Raw genomic sequence first — 15,598 nt, 5'->3', positions numbered from 1 at the left:
TCAGTAATGGTTGGAAAAGGGAACCTTTGCCAGCCCTGTTCCCTCCAGATATTGCCACGAAGGTGTACAACAGTGAGAGTGCTGATCAGTAAATCCTTGTGGCAGCCAGCAAGGAAGGGAAGAGAAAGGCTCTTTCTGGTTTGGATGTGGCATGGGGACACAGGGATGTCCCCCAATCCCACAGCTGTCTGCTCTCAGGGGACACTGCTGTCACCAAACCTCACACCCACGGCTCTGTGGAGCTGGAACTGTTCAGTGCCTTCCCTTCTGCACTCTCAAAAAGCTCACCTGACACGCCTGGCAGGCCAAGGGTGCAAAGGGACAGCCTAAAGTCCAAAGCCACACGCTTCATTAGGTTAATGTTTGCTAAATCACCGGCAGGGCAAAGAAAAGGTCCAACAGATACCAGCAAACTTGTGTGAGATAAAGAACCAGCTCAAAACTTCCCAGCCCCATTTGCAACCTCCAGCCACCTTCACCTCTGCAAAGGGATGGGATTGCTCCTGAAGGTTTTCATCCCTTTGCTGGGAGCAGCACTGGCTTTTTATTTTTATTCAGCACCTGAGAACTTCAATGAAGGTAAGTCCTGGGAGAAACAGGCTTCAGGAGCACAGCAAGGCTGCTGCCAGAAGGGCAGCGTGTGCCGTGCTCAGGAACCCGGAACGGCCTGGCAGAGGCAGAGCAGGAGGGCAAACAGCACCTGGGCAAGGGGTCAGAGCACAGGGAAAACTCATGGAGCTCCGCTGGGACACAGCGTCTGACCTCTGGAAATGACTTAGTTGGGAAATAAGCCGTTTTCTCACTTTAAACATTCAATCCTTTTAAACATTCAGACCTTTTTGGTCAGCTCTCACCACTCGAGCCTCACACGTGCTCCCCACCAAACTGGGACCAGGGATCAGACTGCAGCAGGGTCTGCTGAGGCTGGCAGGGACAGAGAGGAGCCGCAGGGACATGGAAGAGCTGCAGTGCCCACGTGTGGAAGGACAGCCGGGGCCGTGCCAGCTCTGAGCTCTGCACCCTCCTCTGCAGAGATGCTCCGGGGGAAGCGGGTGATCGTGACGGGAGCCAGCAGCGGCATCGGGGAGCAGATGGCCTATCACCTGGCACGGATGGAGGCCCACCTGCTGCTCACGGCACGGACAGAGGCCAAGCTGCAGAAAGTAAATGGCGAGCAGGGAATGCCGGGCTGGGCGTGGATATTCACCCCCTAGGGCACACACCTGGAACCCTCCAGATCCACCCCAGCGCTTCCCCAGCACCATCCCTGTCTGGCCCAGGGCAGGAACTCCCTGGGATGAGGGTTCCATGTTGGGGGGAGCCCATCCAAGCCCGTCCTGTCCCCGCAGGTTGTGGAGCGGTGCCTGGAGCTCGGTGCTGCCTCCGCCCGCTACATCAGCGGCTCCATGGACAGCCCCAGCCTGCCCGAGGAGCTGCTCAGCGAGGCTGAGAACACCTGGGGTAGGTGCTGTGCCGCTGCCCCTCCTCACCCCACACGCAGCCCAGCCTCCAGGAGCTGGTGCGAGGCGGCGGTGGCAAACCCGCTCTGCCCCCAGGTGGCCTGGACATGCTCATCCTGAACCACATCGGCCAGAGCAGCTTCAGCTACTTCAGCGGCGACGTGGGGCACGTCCGAAAGCTCATGGACATCAACTTCGTCAGCTACGTGGCCTTGGCCACGGCTGCCCTGCCCATGCTGAAGGAGAGCGAGGGCAGCATCGTGGTGGTTTCATCCATAGCAGGTGAGCTCGCAGGGGCTCTGCCCACAGCCCTGCCTCTGCCTCTGCCTCTGCCAGAGATCTCTGCCGAGATTCTTCTTCAAAAGGCAGAGTAAGCACCTCAAACAGAGAGCTGGGAGTTGTGGTCAGCACACGATTTAGACCTTTGGTGCACAATTCAAGTCCTCTGGGAAATTTATTCTTTGTCCTGTCAGTCTCCTGGCACCCTCTGATCACCGTCACACGCTGCAGCGCAGGTGATTTCACAGGCACGGCCACACATTGAACACCTTTGCAATACGTGGGCATCTCTGCAGGGACACAAGAGCAGGATCAGCAGCATTGGATGGCACTTTGTGCCATGTGTTACATTTTAAACATTCCTGCCAGTGTTTATTTCTCTCAAGCATTCATGACAGCTTATTCCAACACCCTAAATCCCAACACCGTAACTACTGGCAGGGCAAGAGGAAGGGAGAGCTGTGCCTGCCCAGCACCTGAACCCCAGCGTTGTGTCTTTGCCCCAGGTAGAATTGCCGGCCCTTTTACTGCTCCCTATTCAGCCACCAAGTTCGCCTTGGACGGATTTTTCAGCTCCTTGAGGCAGGAACTCATCATAGAGAAGGTCAACGTTTCCATCACACTCTGCATCCTGGGCTACATCAACACAGGTAAGCTCAGCCCCACCGGGACCCCGTGGCCCAGCCAAGCTGAGCCCACCACCCTGGCCCTTGCCTGCTCTGCCACTGCTGCTGGAGCATCCTGCAGGGTCTGTGCAGCTGTGGAAGAAGCAGGATCCCAGCTCTTAAAAAGGTGCGGCCTGAGGCCTTTGCCACTCTCGCGGTGAACTCAGGGGAGGTCCTGTGGCCGCTCAAGAGGTGGAAAGGGAAGGACATCTCACAATTGTTATTTTCACACCTCTAAGCCTTATTAAACAGGTCTGATCCCCGGAGTTTGCCGGGGTGAGGATGCCCCAGGCACCCTGAGTGAGCTGAGGGCGCCTGTGGCCGCTCCTGACACGTCCCTGTCCCCCCTTGCAGAGAGCGCCGTGCGCGCCGTCTCACACGTTATCCCGGACACGCCGGCCCCCAAGGAGGAGTGTGCCCTGGAGATCATCCGAGGAGGAGCCCTGCGCTGGCGGGAGGTGCACTACCCTCCCCGGACCGTGAGCAGCATGCTCCTCCTCCGCAGCTTCGCCCCCGAGCTCCTCGACTCCATCGTCCGCGGCAGCTACCGCGTGGAGAACGTCAGGAGAACGTAGGGCTGTGCTGGGACACCCGGGGCCAAGCAGGACGGATCTGGGTGTTAACCCAGCTGCTTGGGTGCCCTCTTCCACAGCGCTGTGCTGTGCGACATCCTGTGTGCTGTGCTGTGCGACATCCATCCCTGTGCTGGGGCAGGACGCTCCAGGAGTCTGTAAGGCAGCACAAAAATGTTCTTTTTACTAATGGACTCTCGTAAAGGGATTTTTCCAACCAGGAGGCACTTCAGAGAAGTCCTGCAGCAGCGTCTGCTTCGAGTGTCCTGCTCACTGGCAGGATTCCTGTTGCAACCTGCAGAAACTGCTCCCTCTGGAAAGGCACCGAGGCAGCTGAGATGAGCCCTGGCCCCGAACCGAGGTTTGGGCCGAGCAGCACAAACCACCCAAAGCCACGAGAGAGTCTCTGAATCTGGAGATTTTCTGTCACACCTCCCTTCCATGCCTGTCTTTTTAAAAATAAATCCAATGTTACTTTGAGATCTCTGCTTTTCCGGGTGTTCCTTCTCCACGTGCACAAGCAGGGAGCCCTTATCAGGGCACAACGCCCTTATCAGCGCCCAGCTGGCTAAACCAACCTCCCCCCGATTTGCATTAACGAAGCTTTCACTTCTCTAAAGACCTTAATGAATTTCTGCCATTCCTGACCTCTCCTCAGCTGCCAAAACACGCTCTTTCCCCCCCCTCTCTTTCCAATCTGCAAGGAGCCTTACAATAATAGCATTACTGTACTTCCCTAAATCTGGATTTCTCTGCCCCAAAGCCGCTCGGGGAAACTCCATCCCCGAGTGCCACAGGCAGTTCCATGAGCCAGAGCTCAGCCTCTGTGTCACAGAGCAGCAAGGAGGGGATGCCCCAAAAGATAAGAGCTGGCTCTGCTTCGAACCAGGCTGGACACTCGGGGCTCCCAAGATAAGCCCGGTCCCGCTGCGAGCACACACAGGAACCAGGGCTCAGCCGCAGCTGCAACGTTTCCTGTTTGACAGAGAGAAAAAGAGAGCGAGAGCACAAGATGAGGTGGGTGGCATGAAGAGGGCAGCTGGGGCGTGTTCCTGCCCGATAACACCCGGCTCGGCACGGCACTCGGGGGGCAGGACGGGACCCTGGCACCAGGTAAGTGCTGCAGCACCCACAGCACCAGGCTGGTGGGACTGGAGGGGAGCAGAGGCCACGAGCAGCACCGGGCACCTTTTTATCCTCTTTTTTCACCCCACTTTCAGCCTACACAACTTGCATCGGGAAACTGTAACGTGAGCCAGCACGAAGCACAAGTTTTCTTATGGTTTCCCTTGAAGCAAGAAGTGTAACAGCTTGGAAAGCGCAGATAGAGGACATGCTTAATTAGAGAGGGTAATTTGGGGTAACAGAAGGAGGAAATAGAGAATTAGCTTGTCAAGAAAGCCTCAACGGTTTTCTCAGCACGGGGTGAGTAATGGACTGTGTTTCTTTAAGCTTTATCCTGCTTTTCCGTGCATTTTTGGTGAACCGAGGCTTTTACAGCCCTGGGACAGGCTGGGCAAGCCAGAGGCAGCACAGATGGGAGAGGGCTGAGCTTTTCCTGACGGGAAGAGATGGATGAGTGGAGACTGAGCAGGACACACAACTGGGCCTTTTCTAAAACAGAGCAAAATGAGTTGAAAAAGGCTCAGCATTTGGGGTTTGTGGGCACCTTCCCCACCCAGGGCAAGAGCTGCCCACCCCAAAAGCGCTGCTCACCCTCAAAGAACGCCCCTACAATAAAAGACAGCACCAGGAACAAGCTTTGAGCACCCCACAGCTACCACAAGGATGCTAACAAGAATTACAGAGCAGATTTTAACACAAACTAAAAAGCACCGAAGCATTCTGCAGGTAAACGGCTCTCCAGAAGCTCTGCCCGATACCCCGGGACCACTAAATCCTAAAAAACCGCTGATTTCCGCTCAGCCCTTGTGTTTTGCCCCGGTTTCACAGGGCAGAAGCCCCGAGGGGACGAGGTCAGAATGCCCAGGAGGGCTCGGCCAGGGCGGCGCCCGGGAGAGAGCTACGAGGAGAGGAGCGAGCGGCGGCAGGAGGCTCGGGAGCGGCTGCGCTGCAGGAACAATGTCACCACCTGCCGCCACCCAGCCCGGCCAGCCCCGCGGCCGGAGCACAGCCCCCGGCAAAGGGAGTTCCTCAGGAGGAGGAACCTGGCGAGCGAGGCCGCGGGGATCCTGCCGGGACAGGAGCCCGAGGCACGAACCCCTCCGGAGTCCTCCTCGCGGGTGGAACCCATCCCCAGCATCCCGCTCCAGGTAACAGCTCAGAGCTCAGCCACCACTAGAGCATCAGCATGCGAGTCAAAACACAGCCAAAATGCAGATTGTACGGACAAAAATGTGCATTTCCCTACGAACCTCTGAGTCAGGTGTGGGGACAGAGCTCCCTGCTCCTCTCCTGTTTGCTAAGCCCTGAACCACGGGGAGGTTTCTCTGCCATTTCTCCCAGTACTACTCCACCGTTTTTTGCTGCCAGGCTGCAGTTTTGCACTTACACAAATTATTTTTACCCTTGATTAAGTGAGCTCCATCCGCCTGGCTCCCCTCCATCACCTGTGCTGTGAGCAGGAAGGGTGGAGGAGGCAGGAGACTCCCTGGCACTCATCACCCACCCTGTGCCACACAGGAACCCAGAGGGCTCCCTGCCTTCAACAACACCTTTGGAAGGGTGCGAAACACCCCAGGCAGAGCCAAGCAGGTCTCCTTGTAAATGTATTTCTGTGTAAAAGTCCCTGGTGCACCCTGGGGGTTCACAAAGCTGTGTGAGCAGGGAGGTGATTTACACGCACGCACCTGCAGCTCCCCGCACTGCGCCAGGGTGAGCAGAGCCATCGCCCACCTCCTGCTGCCACTCGCTTCAGCAGCTCCAGCCGCAGGAATCTGGGACAAGCACTGACGTGCAGGGACCTTCCCTGCTGAGCTGGCACAGCCTACGAGGCCCCAGCCTGGGGAAGCAGAACTGGCACCTCTGCTCCGACGCAGCAGGAGCCACACCAGGGCCCGGCTCCTGGTCACACTGTCCCCTTCCGGGGGTGTCATTCCCCCCATCCCAGCAGCCAGGCTTTTCCCCAATTTGCCACAAAGCTCTGGAGCTGCTGCAGCCAAAGCAGCTGATCCCTGTGGATTTGCCACGGCTCCTTGGCATCTCCTTGCTGTCCTTCACCTACAGCCCCAGCCTGTTTTGGGGAGACACTGACTCCAGCTCTCCTCTCGTTCCAGCACCCGAGGAGCTGCCCCACGTTTGCCCCCGCTCAGTCCCTGCTGAGCCTCAGCATCCCCCGGGGACGAGGGGACTCTCTCAACACCCAAGGTACGTGAGGGACGCTCAGATTTGCCCAACACAACATTCCCTTCCCACCTTCACGTCTCCATGGAGCTGTTTGGGATCAGCTGGCAGCTCCCAGCCAGCATCCCCACCCCGGTCTGAGGTTTTCCTTGCACACTGCAGGAATTAGGAATTTTTTTTTTTTTTTTTGTTCCTGGGGAAGGATAAACCAGCCCACAGCTCAACCAGCAGTGCTGCTGAGCAGCTGCTCTGCCCCAGGGCTGCCCTGTTGCTGTCCCAAGATCAGCCAGGATAACTTCCATGCTTCTCTGCCCACCAGAGCAGGGCATTTCTTTGCCTCTTGTGCCCATTGAGCTGTCACTGGACGCTGTTTAAGCTGGGAGCAGAGATGGGCACCCTCACGGGGAAAACATTCACACGCTCTCCTTTTGCTTCCACAGGAACCCAGACCCTCCCAAAGCCAGGCTCCGGAGTGAGAGACTCCAGCCAGCAGACAGAGTAAGCAGCTCCTGCCCCGTCCCCGGGGATTCCCACAGGGCAGCAGCTCCCCAAACCCTCCCCTCCAAGGATTGCTGCACAGACTCTCACAGCTCAGCTCAGGCTGTCCAGGCTGAATACCCGCCCTGACACCTCAGTAACACGCTTCGTTTTTCATTTCAGCTGGGGAATAGCCGTTTTGAATAAGGTAAGGAAAGCACAGGTAACCACCAGCCTGGAACTGCTGTGGAAATATTGCCACTCCCCTGGAAAAACTAACCCAATGCACCCCAGCAGGCTCTCATTTTCCAGCCAAATACAGGCTGTTAATTCCCTTTCATTTAAAAATATTCAGATTTTTGTAGCAAGTTCATGACATGTTTATAAACTGAAACAACCTTATTTTTAAACATTTACCCTTTCCCTTCCAGGAAATGGTACAGCTCTCCAACTACCTGAAGGTAGGCACCAAACAGTGCTCAGCACCCACTGGGACGGCTGGTTTTCATTGAGAATAATACTTTTTAAATTAGTAATAATAATGCTAAATGAAGGGGTGGTAAAAACCCAAATGTAAAATGGCCAAAAAAAGCCAACCTCAAAGTCCTGGCGCCCCCAGGCAGGGCCCTGGGGGGCTCTGGGCTGTCCCCCAGCTCTGTTCCCCACTGACCACATCCCCCTTGCCCACAGGAGGCCCTGCACCGCGAGCTGCTGCTCAAGCAGAAGATGGTGATTTTACAGGAGCTCTTGTCCACTCTGCTCCAGGCATCGGAGAAATCCTGGCAGGTAGCAGAGAGCTGCAGAACCCCTCATCACCTCCTCCTGGCTCCCCTGCCTCGCTCCCCCCTCTCTGCTTAGGGAGGGTGGCACAAACTCGGGGGAAAAGGGGAAACTCAGTCTGAATTTTTCTCTTTTGTGCCCCAAGAGATCCTTGATAAACGCGCTTTGATTTTGGATCAACAGCAAGGCTAAAAAATCTGTATTCTTCTGTGAGGTTTGGGGTTTTTTTATAGCTTGACTTTCCCACTGTTCCTTAAATAAAAGTGAGTGGGGAAGAAATAACAGGGTTATCCTCCCTGTTCCCGTCAGGGATGTATTCTGGGCCCCAAACACAGCCCAGAGACCCAACACCAAGGTCATTGGTGCTCAATCATAGCCTGGCATCAAACTGTCTCCCCACAGCTCAAAAAAAAATCTGGGCACCCTGAAATAGAGCTCTTTTTTTTCCTTCTACGAGGATGCAAAATTAAGATGATGCATTTCATGTAACACATGAGGCTTTCTTATAGGATCGTTAAGTCAAATAGTTCATGCCATTGTGGCATTAAAAAAAAAAAAAAAAAAAAAAAGGAAAAAAGAAAAAGAAAAAAAGCGGTTTGAAAGTTCTGTTGGGGCAGAGAAGCGATTGGGTGAGGGGGTACAAAAGCCTGTGTTAGACATCCTGTGCTCAGAAACTTCCGCCTTCGCTCGCTCCTTCAGTATAACAGGAGCAGGAAAAAACACGCAGCCACACTGGCAGGAAGTGGCCATGAGACCTCAGGTTCCGAACAGGTGGGTGCTCCTTGCTGCTCCCTGCCCCTGCTGCACGGGAGACTTTGCCGCTGCCTCTTGCTGTTCATCAGCCCGAAAATCAGCTTTTCATCAGCCTAAAACTCAGCTTTTCATCAGTGAAAATCCCCTCAGTGCCGGAGCCGGCAGATGCTGCTGCTTGGAGGGGATTGCACCAGGCAGGTGGGGCTGGGGGGCTTCTCCCGAGGGATGGGTGGAACATTCCCCATGACGCTGCGCCATGGAGAGTGAGGGTTGGCTGCCCCTTTCCAGCCTCAGGTGAGATGCCAGATGTTGGTTGCGGCCGCTTTTTCACCCCGTCTCACAGTCTGGGTTTTGAAGATGAGCTGTTGAATACCTGCGAATGATGTGGCAGCGACCCTTGGAATGGCCACAGAGTCATTCCTGAGGCGCTGCCCAGGTGTGGTTGTGGTTTGACGGGGCAGGAGAGCGCTCTGCAGGAGGATGGGGTGTCAGACTGCAGGGACAAAGCGTTTGGTTCCTTCCCCCTCCCACAACTTCACTTCGAGGTCAGAGAGACCTTCCTGCCCCAGGTCTGTGCCTTAAAACCCCACCAGCTGTAAAACTTGCTCAGCTGATCCAGAAATGCTGCCAGATGAAGGATGATGCTCAGTGAGTCTCCGTTGTGATTAAGGCCCCTTCCAACCCAAACCCTTCCATGATTTCTGCACCAAAGCACAGGAAGGGCGGGATTGCCTCAAACATGGCACAGCCACATCTGTGCTCAGCAGCTGGAACCTGTGCAGACAACAGAGGAGAGCTGAGGAAAACCAGGCAGGATGTTGCGTATCTAAAATTGCTTTTCAAAATTCCACCTACTTACTAAGAGCCTTTAGTTCTTTGCACCAACAACTCAACTGGGAAAATTTAGTCTTTGGGACTGTAAATGTGCTTCTGTGCAAATTTAAACAGCGCTGAGACACCAGGGAGTCTGGTTTTGCTTGGGTCTGTCAGCTATTCCTGTAGCATCAAGGAGTTTCTTTTCAGAGTCGTGACTTCAAACAGCAGTGGGCAGAGAGGATATTGGTGTTCTCAGTATTGCTGGTGGAAAAACCAGCCTACGTGAACTCTTTGCTAGAAATGTTATCTGAATTTGCATGCAGTCTGCTTTCACCAAGCCTGAGCAGCCTGACTAACACCGAGAGATGATGGTAGTGAGGAAAATGAATCATCACCCGTGCCCTCCATCCCCCTGCCCAACTGCAGATGTTGCAACACAGACCCAAGCTATTTTCTAAGGAAAAGAGCAAGACAAGACCTTTCCAGCAGCTGGAGCTGGAGGCAGGGAGGGAGCACAAGCAGAGAACAGGAGGATCCGTGGGGACAGGCAGCAGCTGCATTCCTGCCAAAGCCAGCCAGAAGAACCCCAAATCCCCTCTCTCCTAACTTGTCATGTCACTGCCAGCACCTGCACTCAGTAACCAGAGAAACTGCCTCAGGACAGGTTTCCAATCCATAAAAGTTTTACTTCCCCTCTAACCCATTTATTCTGAGGCTGGGAAGGTTTGCTTGAGCTCTCAGCACTGAGGAGACTTTGATCTGATTACAGATGAAGGGAGAAAATGAATCAAAACACAAGCCACCAAAACATTTGGGGCACATTGTGCAGTTCGTGGTTTCACGTCTTGCTTCAATTGCTTTTTCCCCAGGGTCAGCTGAACGAAGACAAACTGAGGTGCAAACTGCGGGTGCTGGAAAATCAACTGCAGGCCTGCACCCAGGTAATGTCTGATTCACTGGCAAACCCATGTGAGGAAAGGCTGGAAAACAAAAACCAAGCCGTGTAAGTGGGTCGGGTCTCAGTTTCTACATCAATCTGATTAGATACCTATCCAAGAAGGACTTTAACTCTCGTCTGAAGCAACACCTCACAGCACTTTAGCAGTAGCATTTACACACTCTGGGTTTGCCAATACTCAGGTTAGCAAGGTCAGGAATCGGACACATAAGCACTTCAAGCTTTCTTCCCTTAAAGAGTTACTCAAAGGAGGGTGTGAAGCAGATCCTGATAGAGATGGAGGACCAGAAGCAGACCTATGAGCAGAAGGCAAAAGAGGCTCTTCAGAAGATGCTGGAGGACAAACTCCAAACAGAGCAGCAGCTGGAAAACTCTCAGGTGAGCAACATGTCTTACACCTGGCTTGGCTTTAATTTAGTCCAAGTATGACAAAGAAAACCCAGATGTCAGGGAAAGGTGATGACAGGCTTACCATTAGCAGCAAAGATTAAAAAAAAAAAAAAAAAAAAAAAAAAAAAAAAAAAAAAAAAAAAAAAAGTTTTAGCTATTCAGCAAAGCCCAAAGCAGCTTTAATGCAACCTGTGCTCACTGCAGGAGCTGCACATCAAGTTACAGACAGCTCACAGCTGGAGAAATGTACTGGGGTTTGTCAGCTTGGATTGCAATCCCTTCCCCCTCACCATCCCTCTGGGCCATCCCCTGCCCTGCACACACGGACACAGGGCTCGAGGTCTCCAGAGCTGTCTTTTCTGGATTTGCTCATTTATACGAAAACAGACTTTCCCCAAGAGGCAGCAAATCCCTTTGACCCGCGGGATAACTGGTATTTGCAGAAAAACGGGTGAATTTGATCCCAAGCTCGGGGATGTGCTCCGGAGGGAACGCTGCCCATGTTGGCTCTGTCCATCAGATGGCATCAGCCCCACACGAGCTCCTGTATCCTGGCGCTGCCGGAGCCAGCGCAGCCCGGCCGGTGTCACCCAGGGCAGGCTGGCACCGCCGCCCTGGGTCACACCGCCCCCGGGTCCCTGCTGTCCCCTCCAGAGAAGCCTGGCAGAGACACGAGAGGACCTCGCCCACTGGAAAGAGCGCTGCGCCACGCTCAAAGCCGAGCTGACCAGGGTGACCGCAGCGCACACCGAGCTCAAAAACAGCTTCCAGGCTTTACAGAGCGAGGTCCAGGTACGCCAGCTCCCCGCGGGAGCAGCTTTCTCTGGAATGCGGGGTTTTGCCGGGCTGCCCAGAGCAGCACTTCCCATCCCTGGGAGCGCCCGAGGCCGGGTGGGACGGGGCTCGGAGCAGCCTGGGCTGTGGAAGGTGGCCTGGGGGCAGGCCGGGATGAGCTGTAACGTGCTCCCAAGCCGAAGCAGGCTGTGACCGTGTGTCCCGCGCCCAGCGAGCGGACTCGCAGAGCGAGCGGCTGAGCCGGGAGCTGCGGGAGCTGCGGGACGAGCGCACCGAGCTGCTGCACACAGCCAGCGCCCTGCGCAGCGACAACGACCGCCAGGCCGGCCACATCCGCCACATCCAAGGTACCCGGGGCCGGGAACGGGGCGGGATGTGTCCTCCAAAACCACGGAAGGGACAAGGAAAACGCTGCTAAAGCCACGGTGCTTAGAGCAGCGTGCACGCAAGGCTCACTTCCAACGTGCTGCACACAAAAGCTTCTGATTGCCCAAGTCCTCCAAAAGCTGTTCCTGACCAGATTGAAGAGTTCAGAGAAGCGACTTTGCTAGAGGAAAGGATGTAATGGGAGATCTGAAAAGAAATAAAAGTCTAAGATGCGTCCTCAGCTTGAATCAGGGATTTTCAGCCTTGCCAGACCATCAATCACATCGAGTGCTGTGTGATGATGGTTTTACAGGGGAGCTGAGAATGTCCTAAAGCACCAGTTCAGACAGAGGCCAGGAAACTGACACACGTTATTTCAAACTCACACATGGCTATTTCAAAACATTATTAAGGAAGAGAAAGTGGGTTGACGTTCTAATCTCACAACAGGACTCGCATGAACAGCTTTAAAATAAACCGTAAATGACTTGAACACAAGGCACGAGAGAAAAAGCTGCCAAAAAAGAAAGGGCAACAAAGAGCTAAAAATCACATCCCTTCAGAGAAGGAAAGTCCAGAGCAGGATACAATGTCTGCTCCACTCTACGCATGTGGAGAACAGAAAAGTATCACCCTTGCATAAAAATACACCAACCCTGATTTCCTTCTGTCCTTATTTCAGATAAACTGCAAAAAGCACAAGAGCAGAAGATAACACTGGAGGCAAAAATCAGCCATTTGCAGAGTAAGTAACACAGAAATGCACAGAGTTAGAGACCTCCTTTAGTGCTGTAGACAATAATGTTGCTTTTTGTGTTCCCAGACTTGATCCACAACCAGAACAACCAAGGGAAGAGCCAGGAGGTGACGGTGCAAAGGAAAGGTCAGCAAACTTTGTAACCCCCACGTAGCACTCCCTGGACACAGGAACACTAGCCCTGACTCTAGGAAAAGCCTACAGTGGTTTAGAATAAAGGGTTATTTTAGAGCTGCACAGAATGAGTTGTTTTGCTAGCTAACATTAAAACATAAATGTATTTATGATGGCAAACACTTTAAAAAATAAATGGATTTCACTGCAAATTCTACTCCAGTGGCTACACCATATTTTTTTTTTCCAAACCAAACACATTCCAGTTTATAATTGCAATTACAGCTGTATTTGATGAAAAGAAAGTAATAAAAAAAGGCATTTTAACTCTCCCTCCCCCCCATTTCTGGCAACTGCCTAGAAATACTGCTCTTAAGGTGATAAACTCGTAGCTACAGCAGAGACAGGCCTGTGATAACAAACTCAGCTCCTGTGTCTTCTGCTTTGTGCATAGCACACAAATATTATCCTTAAACTGTGCTGAGTAAACAAGAGCTAAAGCCAACCCAGAGCCCAGAGCTGTTTCTCATCAGAAGCCTGACTGTTTTCTAGACCAGGTTTTCACCACACAGACCCCACCTCTCACTCCTGCCGAGGAAAAACAAAACGCTCTGTTAGAGCACCCCGAGGAGGAGGAGGAGGGAACAGAAAGTCTGAAGGATGAGATGCAGAAAAGGACATCCCAGCTCACAGCAAAGGAGAACGAGGTGAGGAAGTGACTCGGTGGTTGCTGGTGCGACAGCTCCAGCGGAAACACCACGCACCAGAGCTCCTGCAAGGATTATCTGCCCTAAATTTTTATCCTGATACCGCCCTTGCCTGAATTCCCAGTGAAGCACTTACACACAAGGACAGGGCTGCAGCAGCCCAGGCTGCAGGAGCAGAGCTCTCTCTGTACAAACCCACTCCTGCTCACACGGACAGGAGAGCCTCAGCAGCCTCACAGGGAAAAGCCAAAGCCACGCTTTAAGAACCAAGCCCCGAGCATAAAGGAAGGAGAGGAGGAAAAGAAAATGCAGCCATAACAACAGAGAAGTGCAACAACAGAATGTTTGGAACAATAACAACAAAAAATAACAGGAAGGGTCTGCCAACAGAAGCAATGCCCCTACAACTGGGCTGCAAAAAAACCCCAACCAACCAAAGCTTTACAGATTTTTACACACACTCTGCCATCAAACCAACCAAAAGCCCCTCAATTCTTACAGCATTGTTCAGCCAGCAAGGATTTACTAAAAAGGACCTATAAAAAGTAGTTTATAACTTTCTGTAGCAGAGCTGAGAGCCACACAGAGAGGAGAAGAGCTTGTCACACTAACCCACAGAGCTGAGGGCACCAGCACCATCAGGCATCACCCAGGAGCTCTGGGAGGGGTTTACAAAGCACAGCCACTGTAAGAGGGAACAGCGGGGGGGGAACAAGACACCCAGGTACCCCCATTTTTTCCTGAAGCCTCTGGGCACAGGCAGCTCCTTCCACAGCTGCTGCCTGTGCTCTGCTCATCAGAATGACAGAGAACTCACTCTGTCTGGGTGGTCAGGAAAAGGGGCCATCCCCGAGTTTTGGAGTAGCGCAGCACAACCAAGGCACCTGTTCCATGTGTCCCATCTCTGGGAGGGGTCAAAGGACTGTCAGGAGTTGCCGTCAGGATCAGTGAAATGCAGAAGGAACTTCAGATTGAGGGGCAAACCCTGACAGGAGTCTGCATTCCACATCTTCCTGACCTGCACACTCCTGCTGTCATAAGGATCCCTATCGCTCCTTTCTCCCCGTGATGCGGCTGTGGCAGCAAAGGCAGGCTGGTGTGGGACGGTGGCAGGCCAACACTGGCCCAGCCCCACGCTGCAGTAACGCTGAGCTGTGCTCTGTCCCCGCAGGTACACGAGGCACCGGAGCTGGGCCATGCCCCGGTGCAGGTGAAGCGCTGCAGCCACTGCAGCAGCCCGGCCGCTCTGGGTGTGTGCAGAGCCGAGGGGACCCCTCCTGCTGAGCGCCCCTTGCTGTGCTTGCAGTGCTCGGAGCTGCGCTGGGAGCTGGAGGCGCTGAGCGAGGAGTACCAGTCCTGCCTGACCCGGCTGCGCCAGTGCCGGGACGAACTCAACCGCTCCCACGGCAGCCAGGCACAGGTGGGAGCTCCTGTCCCCACCCCAGCGCTACCATCAGCCTGGGACAGATCCCTCCTCCTTTGGGCCGTGCACAGGGATAAATGACATGTTTGCTAGGGCTGAGATGAGAAGAGGTATCCCCCAGCACTCTCATAGTAACACAAGCTTCTCCTGGCAGAGACAGCGCGGGCCCTGGATCCCTCTCCTGGTGGCAGTGGCAGCAGTGGCCATCGCCACCTTCCTGGCGAGTTCCAGGCTGTGAAGGAGCTCCTCGATGACTGACTTCACTGCAGGAACTGACCTCTGCTCCACCAAAAGCAACCTGACCTCACCGCACCTTCTGCCGTTGTGTAATGTGCACATGGGGTTCGTATCCCGAGCCGGTTTCACTCCAGACAGCTCCCAACGAACACGGGGATGCCACCCCTTCCCTCGGCTGCTTACATTTCTGTGTTCTTCTGAGGGCTGCACTGACCAATCCCCAGGACACTGAGGGACACCGCTTGCTGTGGTGAGAGGGACAGGGCATCCCGTGCCCTTGGCCCCCAGCCTGCCTGGGTTTTGTGCCCCCCCAAGTTTTCCTCCTGTATTTATTGTCTCCCCTAAATGGGAGGTACTCATCCTGAGCCAGCTCTACTCTTACCTGACAAAGAGACCCAGCTTAGGGGGGCTCTTCAGCACAGCTCCCTCCTGTGTCCTGAGCAATTCTCCCACCTCACACCCACCAGGCCCTGCTCTATCCCAAGCCCCCCTCGTGGCCGAGCATCCCCACAGCCACATCTGCTTCCCTTTCACTGCCAGCACCACCTGAATTCATCAGAGACAGGGGTTCAAAGTCCCTTTTACAGCTGCACCATGCAGGTTTCACAGCAGCACTTGCCCCTCAATTCATGTGCAGGCTCACACACAACACGGGCCATGACACCACCGCCCATGGGAAGTAAATATACCTGAAATATACATGCAATATACACATAACATACACATAGTAAATACGCATGGAGCCT

At 54.0% G+C, this 15,598-nt stretch overlaps 2 protein-coding genes across 4 annotated transcripts; both read left to right on the top strand.

Annotated features, from left to right (window-relative positions):
* The first annotated feature begins 491 nt into the window (after nucleotides 1–491).
* Nucleotides 492–2,979, top strand: LOC120762855 (11-beta-hydroxysteroid dehydrogenase 1-like). Its single transcript, XM_040085685.1, has 6 exons — nucleotides 492–579; nucleotides 1,033–1,163; nucleotides 1,350–1,461; nucleotides 1,557–1,742; nucleotides 2,246–2,389; nucleotides 2,759–2,979. Exons 1-6 carry the CDS (start codon nucleotides 492–494, stop codon nucleotides 2,977–2,979), a joined length of 882 nt encoding a protein of 293 aa, XP_039941619.1.
* Nucleotides 2,980–3,980: 1,001 nt separating this feature from the next.
* Nucleotides 3,981–15,594, top strand: TRAF3IP3 (TRAF3 interacting protein 3). Of its 3 annotated transcripts, none has more exons than XM_040085886.2 (16): nucleotides 3,981–4,089; nucleotides 4,930–5,249; nucleotides 6,213–6,303; nucleotides 6,720–6,777; nucleotides 6,940–6,964; nucleotides 7,188–7,217; nucleotides 7,447–7,542; nucleotides 9,975–10,046; nucleotides 10,301–10,441; nucleotides 11,108–11,245; nucleotides 11,460–11,595; nucleotides 12,297–12,359; nucleotides 12,438–12,497; nucleotides 13,038–13,192; nucleotides 14,364–14,612; nucleotides 14,770–15,594. In XM_040085886.2, exons 2-16 carry the CDS (start codon nucleotides 4,959–4,961, stop codon nucleotides 14,851–14,853), a joined length of 1,689 nt encoding a protein of 562 aa, XP_039941820.1. In that variant the 5' UTR covers nucleotides 3,981–4,089; nucleotides 4,930–4,958; the 3' UTR covers nucleotides 14,854–15,594. The 3 variants fall into 3 exon arrangements, with proteins under 3 accessions (XP_039941820.1, XP_058279434.1, XP_039941821.1); XM_058423451.1 differs by lacking the exon at nucleotides 3,981–4,089 and adding an exon at nucleotides 4,534–4,827 and having other exon boundaries at nucleotides 14,499–14,612; XM_040085887.2 differs by lacking the exon at nucleotides 3,981–4,089 and adding an exon at nucleotides 4,534–4,827.
* Nucleotides 15,595–15,598: the final 4 nt, after the last annotated feature.

This window comes from Hirundo rustica, chromosome 24 (assembly GCF_015227805.2).
Source record: "Hirundo rustica isolate bHirRus1 chromosome 24, bHirRus1.pri.v3, whole genome shotgun sequence".
In the NCBI taxonomy this organism is placed as follows: Eukaryota; Metazoa; Chordata; class Aves; order Passeriformes; family Hirundinidae; genus Hirundo; species Hirundo rustica.
The sequence above is the reverse complement of the archived record's forward strand: the minus strand, read 5'-3'. Positions and strand labels throughout refer to the sequence as shown.